At 42.1% G+C, this 14,007-nt stretch overlaps 1 protein-coding gene across 1 annotated transcript in view; it reads left to right on the plus strand.

Moving 5' to 3' along the window:
• LOC104413650 (ovostatin-like) overlaps positions 1 to 7,609 on the plus strand; it is a 28,670-nt gene extending 21,061 nt beyond the window's left edge. Inside the window, exons 27-35 of the mRNA XM_010024709.1 lie at positions 210 to 284; positions 844 to 1,009; positions 1,606 to 1,826; positions 2,000 to 2,215; positions 2,363 to 2,487; positions 2,677 to 2,767; positions 5,145 to 5,216; positions 6,482 to 6,584; positions 7,557 to 7,609. Of these exons, the coding sequence (XP_010023011.1) occupies positions 210 to 284; positions 844 to 1,009; positions 1,606 to 1,826; positions 2,000 to 2,215; positions 2,363 to 2,487; positions 2,677 to 2,767; positions 5,145 to 5,216; positions 6,482 to 6,584; positions 7,557 to 7,609 (1,122 nt within the window). The remainder of the gene's footprint in view (positions 1 to 209; positions 285 to 843; positions 1,010 to 1,605; positions 1,827 to 1,999; positions 2,216 to 2,362; positions 2,488 to 2,676; positions 2,768 to 5,144; positions 5,217 to 6,481; positions 6,585 to 7,556) is intronic.
• Positions 7,610 to 14,007: the final 6,398 nt, after the last annotated feature.

Raw genomic sequence — 14,007 nt, forward strand, 5'->3', positions numbered from 1 at the left:
TTATTGCATATGTTCAAAAGCCAAGAAAACGTATGAAATAATTTTGGCTTTATCCTGAGTCAACTTGATCTTTCTTGTTCCTGTGCACACAGGGATACAGAAATTACTTCTGATCTCAAATCTAACTGGTATCTGAATTAATTACTATGAATTAAATAATATTTTATTTCTTTCTGTACTGACCATTTCTTTGCTTGTTTTTCCTTCAGGGTGGAGAAGAGGATGAATACTCACTCACAGCCTACATTGTAGCAGCACTGCTGGAGGCTGGACACTCTGCTGCGGTAGGTCTTTGATGATGTTATGCTCTATTAGTCCAGTCAGCCAGTTGTCAAACGGTGCACGAGTCATAGTCCTCACATCTGTATTCTTGAACAATGAAATTGTTCTTGGTAAATACTAATTGTTGGACATTAGGGTCATTTGAGGAAATCTATTGCCAGAACCTGCAGTTGCCATAAGTATTTGATGAGTGTTACAAATCAGTTCCTACGGATTAATTTGAAAAATCCATGAGGAATCCAGTTGGTAGTCTGTGTAGGTGCAAAATCCAGACTGAATTTGCCTACTCCATCCAGCGTCCAGGTCAGGAAAAGAAACAGTGCTCTGTTAGTCCAGCCATGCTGCCTCTAAATAAACAAAGAAAGAAGGTAGTACCATCAGAAGGGCATTTTTTATAGGATACACAATGTAAGCTCTTAAACATGCCATGAATCATGTCAATTCTTAGCATAAAGGGTCGGTTATGGCAACTAATTAATTAAGCATTGGTGGAAGTATTTAAAGAGAAGCTGAGACACAAATCCAAGCACCTGACAACCCTATTATGTTCTGCATTATTAGCATCCTGTTGTCCAGAATGGAATGAACTGTTTGGAGACCGCATTTAGCAATGGGGTCCACAACCTGTATAACCAGGCCCTCTTTGCCTATGCTTATGGCTTAGCTGACAAAGAGAAAAGATGCCAATTCTTCCTTGAGAAGCTGGACAAGACAGCTACCAGAGATGGTAAGTACAGTATGACCATGATACAGGCCATACAGCTGATGGAATGGCCGGTGGTATGATGTAATCTATTTGAATACAGTTTTCTCACTCATGCTGCTCCCTTCCCATGTCATGCCTGCTCTGCTGCTGAATTTATCTCTGTGAACTTCTCGGTCTCCTTTTGCTTCACCAAAGATGGAGCTGCAGCCTGATTTTCTCAGAATTATGAAATAGAGGGGAAGAACTCTGGAAGTCTCAGTCCAAGGTAGTGAAGACTGCCTGGTTTCTCAATTAGCCGCCTCTTCTACACACTGAACAAACTCAGTTCCCTTGACTGTGTCATGTGCTCCAGTCTGCTACTGCTTTAGCATCTGTGGCACTGCCTTCACTTCAACCACTCTTTGACCTATGCAGCCTCCTTTTATTAATTTCCTTTCCATCCCTTTCTGTTTTCTGTCCTGGAACTAAAATTTTTCCAGTTCAGGACACTGATGGCTGAAAAAACTTCTGGTAAAGGCAGCGAGGGAATTGTTTGCCTATCTCCCAATTGATGCTGTAGTGAATTAACCAGCAAGAAAATTTTCCATGCTCTGTACATCCCACTTTTCTGTTTTCAGGTGGTTCAGTTCATTGGCAGAGAGAAAACAAGCCACCAGCAGAACATTCACCTGTCTTCTATTCCCGTGCCCCTTCTGCTGAGATTGAAATGACCAGCTATGTGCTTCTGGCTTTGCTCAATAAAGCAAAACTCACTCCAGAAGATTTATCTTACACTTCTCACATTGTGCACTGGCTTGTCAAACAACAGAACCCATATGGCGGTTTCTCTTCCAGCCAGGTAACAACTGAGTGTGGTTGCCCCAGAATTTGTATCATCTCTCCTTAGCTCTTTGCAAAGTCCCCCTTCCATTTATGAGCACTGACAAAGCATCAGGGAAATAGGAGCTGTGCTAATCCCATGCACCATCTTACAGCTGGGTATCTAATTAGGAATCATATTGTTCTTTTCAGGACACTGTTGTTGCTCTCCAAGCTTTAGCCCAGTATGGATACCTCACCTTCTCTAAAACAAGTCTTAACACAGTCAAAGTCAACTTCATGGAATCCCCCAGTAAGACTTTCCAGGTGAATGACAAGAACCGCTTCTTACTGCAGCAGGCTTCCTTACCTGCTATTCCAGGGAATTACAGTGTGGAAGTGAATGGCACTGGCTGTGTCTATCTGCAGGTAAGCAAGCTGGAAACTCAGCACCACCCCTCTCAGAACTAAACAGGCTGTATCTCATTCCTCTCCATACCTCATGCTAGAGCCACAAAAGCCTGTAAGTTTGTGACCATCTTGCATTTCCCATCTCGCACTTCCCATCTCTTTTAGACCACACTGAGATACAACATCCATTTGCCAAAAAAAGTTGCAGGATTTTCTCTCTCCATACTGCTGGCCAATGTATCTTGCACAAGCAACGTCCCACCAAAGTTTGACCTTGTCATCTCCGCCAGGTAACTTCCTCTTATTGACCTACCCCTTTGCATTCATAGTTTGTTAAAGCATCAAAGGAAGGATTTAAGTACAGGCAGTTAACTGCTACTGCTGCAGGAAGACAAAAAGGATCACTGGGAGCTGAAAATGTCGTTCACTGGCCTCCTTTCCATTTGCAAACGAGACTAACAGAACTTTTCTCTTCTTAGTTACACAGGAAACCGCAAAGTCTCCAATATGGCTATTATTAATGTGAAGATGCTCTCGGGTTTTGTTCCTGTAAGATCTTCCCTAGAAAAGGTAAAGAATGGGAGCAAAGTGAATGGTAAACCCTGAAAACATAGGAAATAGATAAACATAGTCTCTGGTTAGCAAGCTGGAGCCCCACGGGAATTCTGCAAAGTCCCTGGGTACAGCCTTCTGTCACATATTCTGTGTATCAGACATGTAACTGTTCATCTATTGAAGACAAACCTGTTGGGAGCTGCCAAATCCAGTAGCCCAATAGATGTGAGACTGCTGCAGCTTCATATCCCTAGGTCCATCCAACAGCAAGGCTGTGTATTCTCAATAGGCAGACAGGCACATCACATACGTCTACATATCTGTATACATATCTACATACATGAATACATATATATATATATACACAAGGCTGGCCATACAGATTAACAGAGACAAGAAAGAGAGCATTTACACAAACACAGCACAAATGACCTTATTGTGTTTCCTTCCCTGTCTAACCAGACTGAAATCTGTGGGAAATATAAATATGCACACACACATACATATGTGTATGAATGTATACCCGTGTACATATGTACATGCAAATACACAATGTGGCCCTTCTGGCAGCTAACCTCAGACACCCAATCTGCCCAGTAGCTGCCCCTGGATCCTTACTCTACCCAGTTGAGGGCCCCTGGACATATGCACTCTCAAGGCCACAGCAGCACTCTAGTGGCAGGAAGTAGAGTGCCCCCCAGCACTCAAATGTGTGCATGGTGGGTATCTCCGGTGAACAGCTAACATATCCATAAGGTATCTCCAGCAAACACTAAACGTGCAGTCCCTGCAGCAGCTGGGCTTGGTCTCACAGTTGCCTCATGCAGACACATGAACGCACCCAAACAAACACAAAGGAGTCTCTGCTAGCTGGTCAAGCCCAATAGCCTGGCCAGCTTCTGCTTCCAAGGCCTCCTAGTCCCTCCAGTGCCAAATCAGATCCTCTGGTATCTTCAATATTTGGCCAAGACTTATGCCTGCTTCAGTAGCTGGCTACCAAGTCACTTGGCTCACCCAACAACTAGTGCAGCTTGATAGTCACTAACAACCACCCACTGATGTGCACATCCACACAAAAGCCTGATGTCTGGTGTCTCAAGATGCTAGCACCCTGCTCACACAGTTCATGTGGTCTGTTGTCAGCTCTCCCATAGCTGGCACTCCATACATACATGTGCACACAGAACAGAGTCCTGCACCCAGGGAAAAAGCCAGGAACAGTTTAATAAGAAGATGGGAGAGACTGTGGTGACCAGGTATAGGGCATAGCCAGATAAGTGTGCTGACCAACAACTTGTTTATGTGGAACCAGACCCTTTTATCCCATTTTCCTCCCTTTGTTACTTCTGATTCTTTCCCCTAAACATCTGCTAATAACTCTTGAGTCCTAGCATCCTGTGCTCAGACCTGTGTCCCCATAGGCAGCATTTTCCTTAAGCCTTTAAGGTGATCCAGGCATAGTCTGCTGTTGACTCAGCTGGTGGCTCTTCCTGACAATGGGGTTGGTGACTGCCCTGTGGCAGCCCTCAGGGGAGCTGGGTCAGGGTGCTCCAGAAGCTCTGCTCAGGTTATTGGGGTTTCCCTGACCTCCTTAGTGTTTGGATGTATAAGTCTTTAATGACACAACCTAACAGAATCTATGTAAGAAATACCTTTTCCGTAGTTAAATTGCAGTGATAAGCACCATGTTTCAGTTCCTACTGCAATTTAGTTTCTGCAACAGATGCATTAGCTTCAAGCCATGAGCTATATTCTCCAAGTAGTCAAAAAGAAGAATGCAGTTGATTGGAGATTCTGCTCATAGCTTGGTACACTTATAATCATTCAGCCTTCAGGCCTGAATTCCTTTTTTTGGCTAGAACTATATAAGATTCATAACTTTTCTTTGGAAGATCTTTCCATGGAGATGTTACACTGGCATCCTATTCCTTTTCACAGGTACCTGGGGAAAAAATAGCTGGTTTTAAAGTTTGGACTATTTTGGTTTTGTGTATTTTTATAGGAAAATAATTTTGCTCATATGCTTTTCTAATTTTTTTTTTAAACATTTGGGTTATTTTCAAATATACAATGGACGAGAAAGTGAGTCAGCTTGAGCTGCAGAAATGTCTTGTAAGTGTAAATTCTCACTGAAATTAGAGCATTCAAGTTAATGCTTGAAGTCACATGCACCAAAGCTGACTGGTAAAACTGTTCATCGTTGTGGTTGCTTTGCACTTGGCCTGTTGTGAAAATACTCGGCTTGCGTTTCTTATTTCGGCCAAGAGATGTCAGAGCGGCACAGGAGGAGGATGACAGCCACTTTAAACATGTTTTGCTATGGAATACTTAATTCTAAGTGTCCTTGGCAAGTCTCCTATGTTAACAATGGTATTATTTGCCTTATTTAAAGCTCCGGTACCAGAATTCTGTTGTGGATCGTGTAGACATCAAGAACAACCACATCTTTTTCTACCTTCAGAAGGTAAGTTTGAGAGGTTTCTTTTTGGTTTCATTAAATTGGAAGTTTAAAACAGGCTCCCAGATTTAAAAAAGTCTATCTCATTAACAGCAGATTAGCAATACACGTGTCTTAAAGATGTAAAGGGATTTCATTCAATCCAACATCAAATCTATATATGCAGAGTAGTTGTAGTCGACAGTGAAGAGATAAGCATTTATTGCTTTTTGTGAAGAATGCTCTATGATTAAGTATCATTTCACAAACATAGCTAAGTTGCAGTCCATATTGCAAAAGTTCCCAGTCCACATAATATTCCTCAGCCCCTAAGAGATGCTTCTCATCAGTTAATCTGAGAGTGTTTTACAGGGACTCAGTGTCATCCCCTCCCTTTTAGAGAGACTTCTGTATGAAAGAATAGTACTTCCACATCAGTGACATTGATAAAGGGAATGAGAGAGGAGAAAGATGAAAATCAGAACACAAGGGATCTTAAAATACCAAGAAGAGAAGGAGAGAGGAAGCAAAATGAAATAGTAACAGTATCTACCTCTCAAATAGTAATTTTTATTAGCTGGCCTCCAAGAATCTAGTAAAGAAATTGTAGTCAGTGTTCTGAATTCACAGAGAAGCTGGGATTTTGAGATGTGAAAAGTTTACTCAGCAGGGCATCAGTGATGCAGAAAATTCTCCAGAGCCCCTGTCCATGGCTCCATTCCCATGAAGTGGTCAGCAAGGTCAAAGCAAGGACAAAGGGTGAAGAGAGCAGGGGCACACAAGAGAAAGTTTGAGAAGCTGAAGAAGATGAGGCTAGAGAAAAGTTTGGGACATTTAGCTGCAAGAGTGTGAACTGAGGAACAGAACCACAGGGGAAAATGGGGATCTTGAGCTCAAAGTGATTACAGAAAGAAAAGTGAGGAGAAGATTCATAGGGACGCTGAAGGTGATTTTAGCTGGGAAAAGGCAACTGAAGAAACTAATGGCAACTTTCAATGGCACGATGAATGCTGACGTGCTGAAAGCTGCAGTAACCAGGGAATGGCTGGGATAATTGGCAATAGAAATACAAAAAGGAAGAAAGAAAAGAGCACACAATTTTAGCGTCAAAACTTACATAACAGCAGCTTTTAAACAATTATCTGATTTGATATCAAGTTTACAATCTGGAGAGAACTGAGAATGGCACTTTGTCACACAGCCTGACCCAGAAATGCCTTCTTCAACCTTAGCCTCAGGGGTAGATACAAGAAGAAAAAGTCTGATGCATTGTCTTGTCTTGCCATTTCCAGGTTTCCCAGAAGGAAATCAACTTCTCCTTCAGTGTGGAGCAAAGCCTGCCTATCTCAGATATCAAACCAGTGCCAGTACATATGTACGACTACTACGAAACAGGTAGGTGACCTTAGTAGGTCTGAGCAAAACCAGTGAAATCAAAATATTGACCTCAGTATTTGCAAGGTGCGGACAGTGGGTTTTCCCTTGCTCTCTCTGTGCGAACCTCTCTTCCCTTTACTGCAGTTGCTGCCTTTTTTTCTCAGGAGAGACAAGTGGAGAGCAAGCTAGCAATTCTGCTGGTTTTGATTATCAAATTACAAAGGGTTTGGAGAACACAGTTTCTGCCCCCACCTTTTCTCTTTTGGCTGCATTTCAACATAAAGCAGATTAGAAAGTGGTATGTTGGGAGTTGTTTTCCGACAAACTACGTACATAAAGAAGTGTGATTCCACTTTCTTTCCACAGCTTGAGCATTATGGTTAAAATAAATAACTCAAAGGCAGTAGTGGCCCTGTCTTTTCTGACGTAGGTTATCTCATATTTTTGCTTTATATTGCCATAGAAGGCTGCAGTCGAGGAACTCTTCCTTCATGGAATTTAAATACTTAAGTAGGAATGACAGTTCCACTGAACTCAAAAGGAGTTTAAGCACCTAACTAGAAAGTTAAGTGTCTGACCACCTTTCTTAATCTGGCCTCACGGAATTACAATTGCATCAGACATTACCCAATTGTCAAAACTGTGTCTCAAGTTTCCCTCTGCTTTTCTCAAGCTTGGCACAACCTTTGGGAACTGCATCCTAACAGATTAGCAGCAGTGTCCAGAGAAATGATGCTGGAGTGCATGTTCTGCCACCTGATCCACGTCTTTCCTGGTCTTGGCAGTGGTGTGTCCTGTCAAGCATAGTCAGAGGAGTGCACTGGGTTCTGACTATGCACTCCTGCAACTGAGTGCCTTGACAACTGGAATACTACCACAACATCTACCAAATGTTTTCTGGTTCATAATGTATTAATCACAAGTGCACACGAACTGGGGTCAGAATGATTTCTCATTCATAAAAATGTCATCTTCCTTTCTTCTTTCCAGATGAGTATGCCCTTGCAGAATACAAATCACCCTGCTCCCCACCTTCCATCTGAAATTAGATATGTGCCAGAAGAGGTAATGGTTCAGAAGGTATCGACAAGCATTTGTAGAGGATGAAGAGGACAAGAGATTTGGTTATTTCTGGGAGGGCAATGAAAATCATATAAAGAATGAGGAATAAGCAAATCCCAAACTGCAGTAGATCAGAATGACCCTTTCTGGCCCACACTTCAAAAGAGCTTGGGGTCAGTGTGGATCAGAAACTGCAGATAAAGTGCTTTTCCTAACAAGGGAGGTACTGTGCAATTGTTAACCCTGACCATCCATCTTTCTGAAAACCCATGACATACATTCCAGTGAGAGCTTTGTGTAAAGGTAAACTCCTGAAATGTGTATTCATGGCCACAGATTCCTCTTAAGAAATCCAAGATTAGGAGAATAATCTGCTACTGGTGAATGTTCTGTTGATTTTACTTGTTTTGGTCTTTCCATTTAGCCTGAAGGAAGATTCTGCAGAAATTACTTTGATCCTTACCTTTTTCAGTAATTGAACTGAGTGGTTTACAGATGTCAGAATTCTAGACACAGGGAAACCACTTTTATACAGTTTTTGCCTCTATTTAGAAAGAAAGTTTTTTTCAGATTAACATCTCATATTCTACTGCTCTTTGTAATAAAACCTTCTGATTGCCCATGCTATTTGTCCCAGTCTCCACTCCTTGCATCTAGAACTGGTTGCTGTAAGGTATTTTGTAAGATAAAAAATTCATACCTTGGACATGTCAATCAATGACAACCTCCTGACATGAGTGACATCTTGTGGCACACACAGAACTGGGGTCCTGGTCTATGTGAGGGAAGCTTTCTATCCAGAAACTCCAGAAAAAGTGCACTAGTTCAGCCTAACAGTGGGAGAAACTTGAGAGCCGTGATGCAGAAACTCTTTGAAGAGGGGTTGGGGGGAATGGTGCACCCAATGGAGCCCTTGGAGGGAAAAAAGATGAGAAGATTTGGACATAATGAAAGTTGAAGAAAGCCACGAGGAGCTTATGATGGGTTGGCAAAGTACAGGAAATTTCCTGCCATGCTTTCTGCATTTAGTGAACAGGTACAGCAGACAGCCACACACACACTGTCATGACCTTTGTCCTGAGCAGATCATACTAGTGTAAAGACCACAGAAACCAATCACAAGTCCATAGCAATCTAAGCAGACATCTGCCAATTTAATCATATCGTTGAGCTGCTGTTTCTTCAGTCCGGGTGTTAGACATATTCCTACTTTTGGAAGAGATTAGCTCATTTATCATAAAAATGGGCTTCTCAAAGCAGACTTTGATACAAAGCAATGTGCCTACTGTGAGGCAGACCTCACAATATGAGGTGGTAGGAAAGCAAGAGCCTTTTGTACGCATCTTGAGGCCACTGTTCAGTAGGGTGGTCAAGCTTGCCCGGAGATGGCTAAAGTGAAACTAATCCTACTGCACTGAGGCATGCAGGAACCTTTGTGCTAAGAGGTAGCTGTGAAAGAGACTTACAGGCTCAATGTAATCCCAGAAAGGTAAAAAAGAAATTCAGAAGCTGTAGAAGCACAAAAAGGATGGCTTAGAAGGCACCTGTGCAGGACATGAAATGAAACCTCCTGTTCTAAGAACCACCCAGTAGAAACCAGAAACTCAAAGCAGGAGACAGTTCCAAAGGAAGAATCTCCACTGTCTTCCCAGGACCTCAGTGCTAGCCTGAGGGTTGCAAGCTCTTTAAGATGAGGTACAACTGTAAGCAGTGTATCGAGATGCGTGACTCGGGTAACAGAAAACATCCAAACCTGTCCATCAGGTCTGCACTGCAATTGCTTTTCCTAACAATTTAATGAATATTAGTTCTCCTTACAGCCAAAAGCAATCACTTATAGGCCCTTCACTGACCGTAAAAGGCACTCATCCAGGAGGTTTCCTAAGGAGAAGCCCAACAGGTGGGAGAGACAAAAATTAAGGACGTTTTACATGCAAGCTGTAAAAATATAACCTATCATCCCCAAAACAACTTCTTTTATTCTTTGTGGTTTTGACCAACTTTCAAATGCATTTTAAGAAGAACTGTAAAGTGATTTAGCACCAGGTATTTCCACCGAGATAAGATCCCAAAACCTAAAGCCTGAAGGTTGGCAAAGGCTTACTGACATCACCTTTCTTGCTGCATCCAGGACAATAACCTACCCCTTGTCCCTGACCAATAGAAGCACAATGCTAGGGACTATGCTGAACTTCCAGCCGCATGGTGTGAAGCAATATATTTCTGCAGGGGGTTTTCTCTTCTGAGTCACACACCACTATGCACATATGTAGACATATGACAGACAAGGAGCCTATTCATCAATCAGTTACTCCCACTACAGGTATTTTTTGGCTTGTTGCTCAGAGTTTTCTGCAAGTTCAGACGTGCAGGAGGGTTCCTGTGCTCCAATATGAGTTGGGTTATTAGATCTGGTTCGGTTTAGTCAAATACAATACCCCTTATTACAAACCCTGCTGTCTCTGTAAGTGAAGGGGTTGTGGGGTTGTAAAATCAGACTGATCTTGTCTTGGATAGTCCTTGCAAACCAATCTCTTCTCCTTTTCTGCAAGTTCAGACGTGCAGGAGGGTTCCTGTGCTCCGTTATGAGTTGGGTTTATTAGAGCTGGTTCGGTTTAGTCAAATACAATACCCATTATTACAAACCCTTCCGTCTCTGTAAGTGAAGGGGTTGTGGGGTTGTAAAATCAGACTGATCTTGTCTTGGATAGTCCTTGCAAACCAATCTCTTCTCAGGTTACTACCTTGGGTACTATCTAAAATGAAAAATAGTCTCAGCTGTGGTATTTCTAGTCAGATGAAAGTCTTTCTTTCCTTTTCTTCTCCTTGGAAATGCATTTCTGTTTTCTCACATGTCCTCTGAGGTTGGCCAAAAATGGTTCTGGGCATGTCCTAGCTGTCTCTGCTTGGTCATGCATTAACAGATGCAGATAAATTCAAATCCTTCTGCCCAAATCTGGGTGGGGAATACATGAACAAGCTGAAATATGGAGGTTAACTGGCCTGTTCAGGCATGTCCATAGCCTGCTTTATCACCAGCTACTCTGACTCTGGTGTCAAGTCACCCACAGACTTAGATCTTCTCTCCAGAAAGACAGGGGACTTCACAAATAATTTGTATCATAGACAAGCACCATTACCACTGGATAGGTTGAGGCACAAGATACGTAACAACTCCCAGAACCCTCTTCCTGAGTGCTTTTCATGTGCATTTGGAGAAGGCTTGAGATAGGGTAAGGGTTTCTGCACATCAGCTAACAGGAGAGTGTACAGCTTGAGAGTGACATTGGGGTCCAGGAAAAAAAGCAGACTTCGACAATTCAGCAACATCAGGACTTTTAGACAATTTTGGGAAGCAGCTGGGTAGTTGTGCTCAACAGCTGAAGAGTAGGGCATAGGATACCATGTCTTTTTATGAACTTTTGTCAATTTAGAACCTGGCTGATGTGAACCAAGCGCTTTAACACCCTCAAGAACCTGGCCCTATGCTCTGACATCTCCTGTCTTTCTAAATACACCACCTGGCATTTGAAAAATCTGGGAACATAACAGCTTTTCATGTGGTAGCACCGTACACGCAGGTAAGCCTGAAAGGACACTTTGGTGTGTAAAACAACATTTATGATTACATGTCATGCCATCAATATTTTTGGGTCCTGTCTTTAGGATGGACACAAGTATGGGAACAGAGTTCTCTGCTTTCTTTGGGTTGGATTTAAGTTTTGCTTTATTGAGGTACAAGAGTAGTTTCTTCCATGACAATTTTGGTGGCAACTGATGGAAGTTTCTACCTTTTGAAAAAAGAATGACATTTTGAGTAAAGGATGTCACGAGGTGAGTGGCTCTCACCTCTTCCAATTCCGCTCAAAGCCCAGACGTCTTATCCCCAGCATTTCTGCCCCATCAGAAGCACTCCCTAAGCACAGCACTTGTCCCAAAAAGTCACACTAAAAGCAGTGTTTTCATGTTTGCATGAGACCTCTTGGTGACTTCTGCTGTAGACAGACACATGCTAAAGAATTAGCTATGATTCTGAAGGTATTAAGGTGCCAAGCTGCTTTTCAGTGACCCCAAACTCCCCCTTGTTCTCCCATTCCTGTCACCAGAAAAGACTGTGTGAGCTTCAGTCAGACTAGTTCAATCCACCTTCTTCAGCTGTGTACACTCAACCTGCTACTAAACAAAAGCCTTTGTTTAATGCCATTTCGGTGAATGGCCAACTGCAAGACTGGTCAGATGGAAACTGATATGAAATACAGATTCTTTCAAAAGCACAGCATTTAAATTTTGCTATAAACGTCAAAAACACTAGGCTGAGAGGGAGTGGCTGGGACAATGCCAGTGGTATCTAGCAAAATCTGCATTTTATAGCCTTCTTTTACCTCTGTAACTCTTTTACATCCAGTACAGCTAGTGACCCAAATTTTTTTCTCATGGAGCTTGATCATCTGAATTTGCTGATGCAGGAACTCAGGAGTTTGCTTAACCTCAATGAGAGTCAGACAAGCTGAACTATGTCCCACAGTCTCACTTCTTTGAGATTTTAATTGTATTTATTTGCAGGAAGTGAAAATACTGCTTCCAGGCTATTTGGCCTGGCTTCACTGTGGTTTATCTGTATGTATTTCTCTAGCTCATGCAGTAAATTTGAGAAATTTGGCTACTTCCATGCTATGCTGTTTCACATTCTTCCCCCTGACATGTTGCTACATAAGAAATTTTACCTAGAGTTTATTTATAAGCTCTGTAAGAAAGCCTTGATTTTCAAATTATGTAAAAAATCAGTTGTTGCTCAACAGGTTACAGCAGAAACCTATCACACGCAGTAACAAGCATGAACCTTGCTATTGTTCCATCAGTCATACACTACAATTTCTTTCTTATGTGTTTCATTTCTTGTCCATGTGGCTGAGCCACCCTGCTCTTAGCATTACTTTACCAAAGGGGAACTCCTTCCTGTGGAAAGAACTGGTGGAAATTTACTTGATGTCATGAACTAAAGAATAGACAAGCAAGTACAGAAGAAATCTCTAGAAAAGCCATATAAGCCTGAAAGATCAATTTGGGAGTGTGGGAGGGTTCTTACTGTTGATGCTTCTAACAAGGCAATAGTAGCCATGTTAGCGTCATCCTTTGCCACAAGCAGTAGACGCAGCTTTTGGGTCCTATCTCAGCTAGTCAATAAAAAGGCTTAATTCCTCTGACCCTTTTTGCAGTTCTTTGCAGTCTGTGTCATGCAACGATACGTCTGAAGACTTTTTATCCACCTAAAGCATTGGGAAGGTGTAGTAAATCCTCACTGTTCTTTGAGACTGCAATAAATACATGAAAAGCTGAGCCAAAGGATTTTATTGTTAAAATTGCCTATGAAAAGATGAAACAACGGACAGGAACTTCAGATACTGAGATTTTAGGATCATGTGAATCAATGAGAAAAAATGGTAAGAGTTGCCTCTCATATCCAAAAATATGTTTTTATTAGGTGCCAAATACAGTATGTTTACACTCAGTTCTCTAGTTTACACACAGGCCCTGGTCTTCCGTATGTGTATATTTTCTGTAAAAACAATTCCTTGAAGTGGTCTGTTTAAAAGCCTGAATGATAGCCTGATTCTATTTAGAAGGAGCATCTGGTTGCCAGGTAAGACTAGAAAATGCCTCCAACTCAATGCATCGACATGAAACCTTCAACACCTTGAGGAAGTCCTTGGTCAGTGCTGGAGGCTCTGCAGAGCTCATGGCCGATAGATTTGCCCTGCTGAATAGCCTGTCCCAGAGCAAACATATGCAGCAGGACTTGCTCTATTTCACTCTTCTTGATTTCTGCAATTTGTTGCCAACAATTAAGCTGCAGGGTTTTTTTCTTTTAACCTTTATTGCTTGCTGTAGTCATCCATCATGACTTTTCTCATTGTTGTCATATGATGGTTTTCATTCTTGTTGACATTGAGTTCAGTGCGAATGCTTGGAGGAGATTCAGTGACTTAGCATTGTTTGAGTTATGCCCCTACTGGTTTTGCCTCAAACAAACAGTGATGGCACAGACTAGCACAATCTGAGACATGATATTGTGAACAGTGGGAACAGTGAAACCATACATGCCCCTAGCTTTCATAGTTATGTAGCCCAGGAAGGCTAGGTGAAACTCGGGAAAAAGTCATAGAGCACTGACACTAATTAAAATCAGCTGCAGTAGATTCTTACTTGTTTCTTGGATGTATGTGACTCATACCTTTGCTTATAAGAAGATGTCAGCCTCTACAGAGAATCACAGAATGGTTAGTGTTGGGAAGGACCTTAAGATCATCTAGTTCCAACCCCCTTACCACGAGCAGGAACATCTCACACTAGACCATATCGTCCAAGCCTCTGTCCAAAC

This window comes from Nestor notabilis, unplaced genomic scaffold (genome assembly GCF_000696875.1).
Source record: "Nestor notabilis isolate BGI_N333 unplaced genomic scaffold, ASM69687v1 scaffold1372, whole genome shotgun sequence".
In the NCBI taxonomy this organism is placed as follows: domain Eukaryota; kingdom Metazoa; phylum Chordata; class Aves; order Psittaciformes; family Psittacidae; genus Nestor; species Nestor notabilis.